The sequence below is a fragment of the Dryas octopetala genome, chromosome 3, assembly GCF_963921425.1.
Source record: "Dryas octopetala chromosome 3, drDryOcto1.1, whole genome shotgun sequence".
In the NCBI taxonomy this organism is placed as follows: Eukaryota; Viridiplantae; Streptophyta; class Magnoliopsida; order Rosales; family Rosaceae; genus Dryas; species Dryas octopetala.
Genome location: NC_141368.1, coordinates 11,100,769 through 11,109,734, shown reverse-complemented (window position 1 = coordinate 11,109,734; position 8,966 = coordinate 11,100,769). Strand labels below are relative to the sequence as shown.

The window sequence follows — 8,966 nt, the reverse complement described above, 5'->3', positions numbered from 1 at the left end:
AGGACCATAGTTTTTTGCTTCCACCACACATCCCGTGATGGAAAACATACATAATTGTATTAAATGTGTACAGAGAAACAAAATTGGATTTGTGCATGTATCATAACCGTGGACACCGATCAATTAATATGTATGATCTATTTATCAATATGTCTATGATTTGTACAATTGTACGTGCTTATTATTATTATTATTCAGTAAAACCTTTAAAGTCAACCACATAAAACCTCTTTCTCTTACTAGGGAAGAAAACTAAGGCCTAAGGGTAGGTAGTGAGCATAATGTTGTGGAGCACTAGTCATACTGGAGAGGGTTAGATAAATTCAATTAGATATTCAATTATTGTGAATGAAGAGTTGAAGACCTAGCCTATTAATATATAAGTAGGATTAAGAAGAAAAAAAAAGGTTATTTGTATTTGACACTAACATGATATATTTAATATTTATACTAGTGCGTGTTATAGTATATATATATGGATTCATGTCAAATAATAGTGGTTTCAACCCTTTCACTTCATATTAAACTCGAGTAGCCTATCATATTATCTTAAACAGTAATGTTACACTTACCACATTTTTATATCACAATTTCATACCATCTTACATGACATTCATACATTGGACACTAAAAATTAAAAAATACAACCTAAAAAAGAAAAAGGAAATACCCTTCCAGTAAAGTAATGACACATCAGATGGGATACAAATGTGAGAGAAAAAATGTGGGACAATTAGCATTATTGTATCTTAAAATTTGTCATTCTAGTTAAATTTATTAGTAACTCATTTGAGGTTGAATGCCCAAATGACCCAAATTCATAAGGACTGTGTAAGAATGACCAATTTTCTTAAAGGTTAGAAAACTAGCCCATTTTACATGGGAAGATCATGATGGCCTCACTGAGAAGTGGGCTTCTTTTGGGTAGCTTTGAGAATTGCAAATAGTTTCAGGGTTGAAAATTCAACTTTTTTGGTATATATATTTAAGCGAGGACATCATGGATTCATGATATGTTCTTCCATCCAAAATTCGTGAGTTTTCTAAATTTTAGGAAAACCTCTCATTTTTGCATACCACCTTTTATTTATGATTATAGGTAGTGGTTATAAAACCTCCATTATTTAATCAGTAGTGCTAGAGATCTCTATTTTTTTTTTTCAACTTACAGGATATTTATACAAAAAAAGTTAGAATTCTTAACATTTTTCATAATTTGTTGGGCTGGAGTACACTTATACACTCTTTTATATTTATAGGATATCATTATTGTACATTTGTACCGGCTTTGTTTTTGACCTTTTCCTTTTTTAGGTTCTTTTCTTCTAATACTTCTGGACCAGGCCTGGCCCATGAGTTGTCCTCGTGGATATTATTCTGGGTTTAAGGCCCACTTGTACTCAACTAAAAATGACAATCCAACATTAAGCTGTGGTCTTGTGGATAATAGTCATAGGTTTAACTTTAGGCTTATTAGATCTAAATCAACATGAAGGGATGCTACACCTACACCCATATTGAGTATTTGAGTGAGCTAAATCAACATAACAAAACCCTCTTATTTAGAGAGATTGTCTTGGACTTTGTTTTTGGCCCACCCTAACCTTTGATGGCCGATCCATTAAGACCTTCTAAGATGGGCCATTGGTTGGCCTGCGGCCCAATCGGATAGTGGATCACTGGATTGAGTAGGCGATTGATTCGTGAGACCTCTTTATATATCAATTTTGCCATCAGCAACAATACTAAAATTTATTTAATATTTTAGGCAGGCATCATCCATATTTCTCTTTGAAAATGTAGACAAATAAACAATAAATGCTTTACCGTGCTTAGATTTCATCTTCCATTTCAGTCCTCAAATGCATAATTCTGAAATGTCAAAAACCAAAAAATTGCCGAAACCCAAACAAATTAGAGAAGAGAGAGATACGTAAGCAATGAGAAGTGCGAAGAAGACGGCTATGGCAAGAAGGAAGCAGCTGCCCTCTCTTTATTTAATTCAATGGATAATGAATCAACCTCTTCTACAGTGATCGGTCCTCAAGCTTGGTCATGTTAACCAAACTCATCCTTAAAAAATTAAATATTGAATTGACCTTTAAATGCTTCCCAAACTTGTACCCAAAGGGCCCAAACTCTTTTTTTTTTTTTTTTTTTTATTTATAAATAAAAGGTTGGTCCATATAAGAAAAATGAGTTAATTATATTAATGGTCCTTGAATTTCACCCTATGTATTATTTGAGTATGCAAACTTTACTTTTACGGTGCATTTGGATGGAGAAAAAAAAACTTGAAATTTAAACAAAACTCAGCATTTAAAAAATTATATGCTCTAATTTCCTTATTTGGGTACATAAATACAAAATTTTGCAAATTCTATGTGAAAAAAAACTTGGAATTTGAAGGCTGTAAATTCTAAATTTAAATTCCACCTAAATTGGTGTCATTTTCAAAATTCCAGTTTTTATAAAATAAAAAAAGTCGTATTCACCCATCACCTTGCCAATTAATCACAATACCACCACCACTACCACCATGCCACCGCTACCACCACCACCACCGTCACCACCACTGCTACCGCCAACGCTGCCGCCACCATCACCACCACAACCACCGACACCACCTCCGCCGCCATCGCCACTGTCGCCACCACCACTACCTTTGCCGCCACTACCACCACCACTGTCGCCACTACCACAACCACTACTGCCGTCGCCACCGCCACCGCCACCACCACCGCTACCAACACCACAACCACCAACACCACCTCTGCCACCACCACTTATGCCGCCACTACCACCGCCGCCGCCACCATCACCACAACTGACACCGCCACCACCACCACCACTACCGACACTGACACCACCGCCACCACCGCCAATGCCGCTGTTGCCGCCACCTCCAATACTCCAATTTTTGCCGTCACCATTTCTTCCACCGCTCGTGGGCCATCACCCCTACTACCATCGTCAACTGACCACAAGCATTATTTTTATTGTTGCCACCATGCATCACCATCACTCTTTTATAAAACTACTATAAATTTCGTATTTAAATTCCATTATGATTACATTTATCCAAACAAAAGAATTTACAAATTCTAGAATTTTAAATAACGTCATTTTAAATTCCATCATTTGTGAATTCCTAAGTAGTTTCAAACTATTTCATCCAAACGCACCATTAGATTATTGAATCCACAAACTTTTTTATGTTACTCACTTTAGTCAACTTCATCAAATTTGTTTTTCAAGTTTCCGTCAAATATTTGCACGTGATAAGTATATGACTAACTTTTGAGGGACAAAAGCGTTAAATTTTGAGACCTATGTGTTTGTCACGTGCAAATATATGACGGGAATTAGAAAATAATTGATGGAACGGACTGAAATGAATAACGTGGAAATGTTTGTAGACTCAAGAATCTAAAAGTAAAGTTTAATAACTCAAGTAATTGAGACTCAAGGTAAAGTTTGGGGATTGTTGGTCTCTCAACACTTTCTTTGGAGATGCTGTCGTCAAATTATTCCATGTAGTGTTAATCTTTTTAGAATTAATTAATTTGGGCTACACTTTACCTATTATTTGTAACATGTAATACACCTATTTATAATATTTAACAATTAGGTCACTTTATTGTAATATCTAGGTTAGTTGGCTTCACTCCACTCTCTCCCACCCTCCAAAGCCAAAGAACATGCCAAGTTCCTCACTATAACAATGCCCAGAGAGTTATCAGGGAAGCCAACTTCACCCTCATGCCTTCCTTATCAGTAGCAGGTTTTTGATTTTTTTTGTTTAGCTCAGTTTCTGAAACTGCAACTTGCAGTTTCTAAAACTGCAGTTTCAGTGGTGTAGAACACTTGATATGGATTCTTGATTTTTGTTTCTTTAGCTCAATTTCTGAAACTGCAACTATACAATTTTTAAAACTGCAGTTTCAGTAGTGTAGAATACTTGATATGAGTATTTTCTGAAACGCTAAATCCAATTATGTTAAGCGGCTCAGAAGAATGTTAGAAAAGAAACTAAAGAAAAAAAAAACACATAAATGCTTTTTGGTTTAGGATTTAGACCTTTTAGCTAAAATTGTAGAGGTTGACAAAAAAAAAACTGAAATTGTAGAGATATGAACTAGTTCAATTAATTAGAGGGACCACTAGTACTACCCAGTTTCTTTGATAAAGATTTCGAGATATGAACTAGTTCAATTAAGCTGCAACATAGTAGAGAGATGGACATAGGAGAGAAGAGAGATAAAGGGAGAGGGAGGGAAGAAGAGAAGAGGAAGAAGAGAGGGGGAAAGAGAAAGGGTCTGATACAAACGAAGACCATGAACGCCCAGATTTGTAGAAGATGGCCCGCAAAGGAATTATAAGGCTTTTGGTGTGTTTTGAGTAATAAAAAAATGTGTCAGTACCTAATAATTAATAGACTCATCTTTTTATGTGCACCCTTATTCAAACAAAACTGCCCACTCTTTAGCTCATTTTGTTCTGCCTAACCATGGTTGCTATGTGTATGGTTGGATGTGAACACCACTTCTCTTTAGCCGTGTGAGTCTTTGTATGAGGATTTCGATCATGAATAAAATATCTCTCTTCCTCCGAGAAAAATATAATAATATTAAATATGCACGTATTGTAACATAGAAAAAATGTAATACTACGTAACAATTTAATCGTGAATATAGAGCCACTCAAACTCATAACAAGCAAGTTGAGTTTTGCTATGAATGGGACCCTTCCTTGCCATTCTGACATGGCAACATGTAATTGGTCACCGGAGAGAGGACCCATCCCATTATTAAATAGTGAGCTTATATCCATAAAAAACATCTTTGATCATCTCTTATCTTTTTTTTTTTGTCTGATAATCATCTGTTCTATACTTCTATATATATGCAAGCCAAGAACTAAGCAGATTGTCAGTCTTCCCCAATTTTTTCTGTAAGCTTACTTCAACTTTTCTTTTTCGGCTTTTTTTCTTACTTCATATTAAGTTTGTTTGGTTCTGAGAAAGATAAAGAAAGTAAAAGGACTGATGACTTTGAATTGTTATTTGTTTATCTGTTCTGGTTACCAAAACGTTGGGTTACTATTATTCTGCTTCTCCCAATTGTTGATTATAGGCTTTTTCCTTTTTCTTCTATAATACAAAATTTCTTAGCACCCAAACAAGGAATTTGGTAATTAATCGATTCTTTGCCTTATTAATGTTTCCTGGATTTCTCCGAAATCAATTGTTCTCTTTTCTGGGTTTTGGGTTTGAATCAAATTCTTAGTTTTTGTTATCATGTGTGTGTTTGTGTGTATATTTTCTTGGATTTTATCGCTATAATCATTGTTCCCATGTAATCATCAGTCTTTTCTCCTTATTAAAGTGCCCAACTGCGTATTTGATTTCATTGTTTGGTTAACAAATTGGTTATGGCTTGCCATTAAAATTTGATCCTTGTTATGCAGTAGATTCAACAAAAATGGCAAAAAGCACCTTCAAGCAAGCACATGAGTTTGGTAAGTTTTGGTGTTCCTATACTTGTTTTTTTTAAAAAGACTTTATTATAGTCTATTTCATGTATGTCAGTTTCATCAATTAAATTTGTGGTTGTTTATGTCTATGAAGTCAGTTGCATAACCTACGGTGTCTTTCATATGCAGAGAAAAGGCGTGCCGAGGCTGCAAGGATTAGAGAAAAATACCCAGATAGAATTCCAGTAAGGACAAAGCTCTATTTTTTAATTCTCTATTTCTCTTCTCACTGTGCTCTTTGTGTGTCCAATTTTTGCCATCCACATAAAAGGTTAGCTATTATAGTCTAAAAGTTATATGAGATGCACTAGTAAGTTCTGCTAAAATTCATTGTTTGTTAAGTCCCCTTAACAGTGGTGTATCAATTATGATGTGTTGTTTCTCAATCGAGGTATGACCAAAATGGGGTACTTATGAATGTGATGGGCTTTTGTTCCTTATACACTATATGCTTTGTTGAATATTGGACTCTAGTTGCCTAATAGGGGATAATGGCTATATGAGCTACAAGCCTACAACTATGAATCTTTTGCATCTATATGTTCTTCATGTGTATTTTAAGATTATATATGTTATGGGTACAACCTTTGTAACCTTATGGTGTTCCTTTTGGATCCAGATTGGTGAATTTTTCCCTTTAGACATGAAGATCAAATTCAATTACTAAGCATCAGATCAAAATAGTCTATGTTGTAGTTTGGTAGTTTTTGTTTGCTACTTTGATATAAGTTGATAAATGGGCAATTGTTTACGTCTCTCCTTGAATTGTCAATTATTTTTTGGCAATGGTTATTAAGATGGCGATTCTTGATGTTTTTCTAATAAGTGCATGTCTAGCATTCAGTCGATGCATGACAAAATGATAATATTGGTTCGAATGCATCATAATAGTACACAGTTGTGGTATATTCTATTAATTTTTGCTTTTGTGCTTCAAAGGTGATTGTGGAGAAGGCAGAGAGAAGTGATATTCCAAACATTGACAGGAAAAAGTAAGCATCAGTTTCATGCCACTTCCTGTTTCTGAATAGTTTTGTGAGTTGGTTAAAGCTCTCTGTATTTTCATCATCATCATTTTTTCAATGTATGAGGTTTTACCCCTTTTGGATAAACATACACACCCATCCACTGGGTGTTGAACGGTACCTAAACTCTGTCCTACCTTGTTCTTCAAGGGGGAGAAGGTGTCACTTGGTGAAGTCCATTGACCATGCCTGAGAGTTTTCTCAAGCTCACTCTCTAGTTTTCACTTTAGCTTTTCAATGAGGGCTCATTTTCTTGTATTGTAGTATAAGTTTTTAATTAACCCACTACTACTTAGGATACCACATTAATGCTATTATAGTTCTAACTTGATTGACTACATGACAGATACCTAGTTCCAGCTGATTTGACTGTGGGTCAATTTGTCTATGTCATCCGTAAGAGAATTAAACTAAGTGCAGAAAAGGCAATCTTCATATTTGTGGATAATGTCCTCCCACCTACAGGTATGTAGTTCTCCTCTCCCTCCCCCTCCTCTGATGCTTAAGCTTATGGTGTAAATTCAATATGATAATGGATTTTTATCATGGTAAATAGTTTAATTCCTGATTGTAATAAAAATTTAGTTGGAAAAATGTTTAATAAGGTTCTGGGATATGAATAAACCTTTGCAATAGTACTTGCTACTTGGAATTGTAGAAAGAGTTTGAAGAAATTCTGACAGTCTTCTTTCTTTTTCCCAAAACAATGAGAGATTTTAGTTAGTTATTTATTTATTTATTTTCAAATTCAGTTGGAAACATGTTCAATAAGATTCTGGGATATAATTTTACTTTTGCAAAAATATTTGGAATTTCATCCAGGTAAATAGTTTGATTCCTGATTGAACTCAAAATAGTATAATTCATGATCAATGATTTGATCATGGTAAATTGTCCAATTCCTGATTAAAGTCCAAATTTAGACATAAAGATGTTCATTAAGACTCTGGGATATGAATTAAACTGTTTCAATAGTACTTGGATTTTTTAGAAATCATGAAGTCATGTCTACTTTTTCTGAAAGATTGAGAGTATTATATATATAATTTTTGTTTTGCAGGAGCAATAATGTCTGGCATCTATGATGAAAAGAAGGATGAAGATGGATTTCTTTACGTGACATACAGCGGTGAAAACACATTTGGATAGCAGATCAGATGTTGCCTTATTTTACTTTATTTTTTTATCTTTATATTTACCCATCTCCATTGTTGTTGCATTGTCTTCAACCATTCCAGTACTCTGCTTTAATACATGTCTCCTCTGTGCTTATCTGTACAGGAATAGTTTGTAAATAGATTTTCAGCAACCTATAAAGATGCAAGTCTAATGAATAATTCCTTTCTCATTGATTTGTGAAAGTTCATTTTCCTCCCAATCCTGTGTTTTCTTTGCAATTTAACTGAGTTACTGCACAGTCATGCATGAAGACTATGTTTCAAGGATATGTAGGTGATTATGAGTAGTTTGTATGCTGAAGTGCTAACCCACCAATCTTTCAATAAGGCCATAAGGCCCATAACCTTTATTTTCAGCCCAGCCATAAATCCCAGCTGCTGCCCTGTTGTCCAGCACACTCATATAGTTGAGCCCACTCACTGCCATCCCTACAAGATGGGAATGCCTGTGACCATAGAATAGCCACATAGTAAAAGATTTAATTAGACACCAGTTTGGTCTAGTAGATGACACCAGTTTTTTTTTTTTTTCATCGGAGGAGGAGGTCTTAAGTTCAAATATCATGAATGATAGTTGATTAATAAACAAAAAAAAATCTAATGATATTTCTCTCCACAATGTTGAAGAAATCTCAAATTTATATAATTGGATTTAGAACTACGCTGCTCATGTATAGTATGAAGCCATTGTCATCTTCCAAATATTCACTCCACCCACCATCTAAAAGAAAAAGTTAATTACAACTTTATCCTTTGAATTACCTAAAAAGGTATGCTTAAGATCAAGGAGGAAAATTTTGAAATTTTCGGCCAAAATTTCATTTTTTGGGGAAGGGGAGATTTTATCAAAATACCAAACAATTTTCGTTTATATTTCGGAAAATTTTGAAAATTTCCTGAAAACCTCAAAATTTCGGCTAGTTGACTTGGTCGCCAACTGTCGTCGGAGTGAGAGAAGAGATCGGGGAAGGAGAGGAGGAAGATGGGGAGATCGGGGAGGAGAGAGAAGAGATCAGGGATGGAGGGAATGAGGGACTGGGAGAGAGAAAGAAAAGGTTGGAAATGAGTCTTGTTTGTTGGAAGAGGAGGACCCAAAGTCTGTCTGGGCTAAACAAAGCAAGCGAAGGCCAAACATAGTGAGTCTAATGAGAGGGAAGACTAGAGAAGTGGAGAGTCACGGGGGCAAAGGAAGGAAAAAAAAGAAAAAAAAAAAAAAAAGGTTTATGGT

General features: G+C 35.0%; 1 protein-coding gene across 2 annotated transcripts; it reads left to right on the top strand.

The window, feature by feature from the left end:
* Positions 1-4,817: 4,817 nt before the first annotated feature.
* LOC147290844 (autophagy-related protein 8f-like) lies at positions 4,818-7,908 on the top strand. Of its 2 annotated transcripts, none has more exons than XM_086235560.1 (6): positions 4,818-4,953; positions 5,470-5,520; positions 5,665-5,720; positions 6,475-6,527; positions 6,907-7,025; positions 7,621-7,908. In XM_086235560.1, the coding sequence occupies exons 2-6, from the start codon at positions 5,484-5,486 to the stop codon at positions 7,707-7,709; spliced, it is 354 nt and encodes a 117-aa protein (XP_086091686.1). In that variant the 5' UTR covers positions 4,818-4,953; positions 5,470-5,483; the 3' UTR covers positions 7,710-7,908. The 2 variants fall into 2 exon arrangements, with proteins under 2 accessions (XP_086091686.1, XP_086091687.1); XM_086235561.1 differs by having other exon boundaries at positions 4,858-4,953; positions 5,473-5,520.
* The last annotated feature ends 1,058 nt before the right edge of the window (positions 7,909-8,966 follow it).

Bases quoted from the DNA above. Each gene is read 5' to 3' on its own strand.
- LOC147290844 (XM_086235560.1), top strand. From the start codon at position 5,484: ATGGCAAAAAGCACCTTCAAGCAAGCACATGAGTTTG. The intron at 5,721-6,474 runs GTAAGGACAAAG...TGTGCTTCAAAG, and splicing joins AATACCCAGATAGAATTCCA to GTGATTGTGGAGAAGGCAGA. The intron at 7,026-7,620 runs GTATGTAGTTCT...TTTGTTTTGCAG, and splicing joins TAATGTCCTCCCACCTACAG to GAGCAATAATGTCTGGCATC.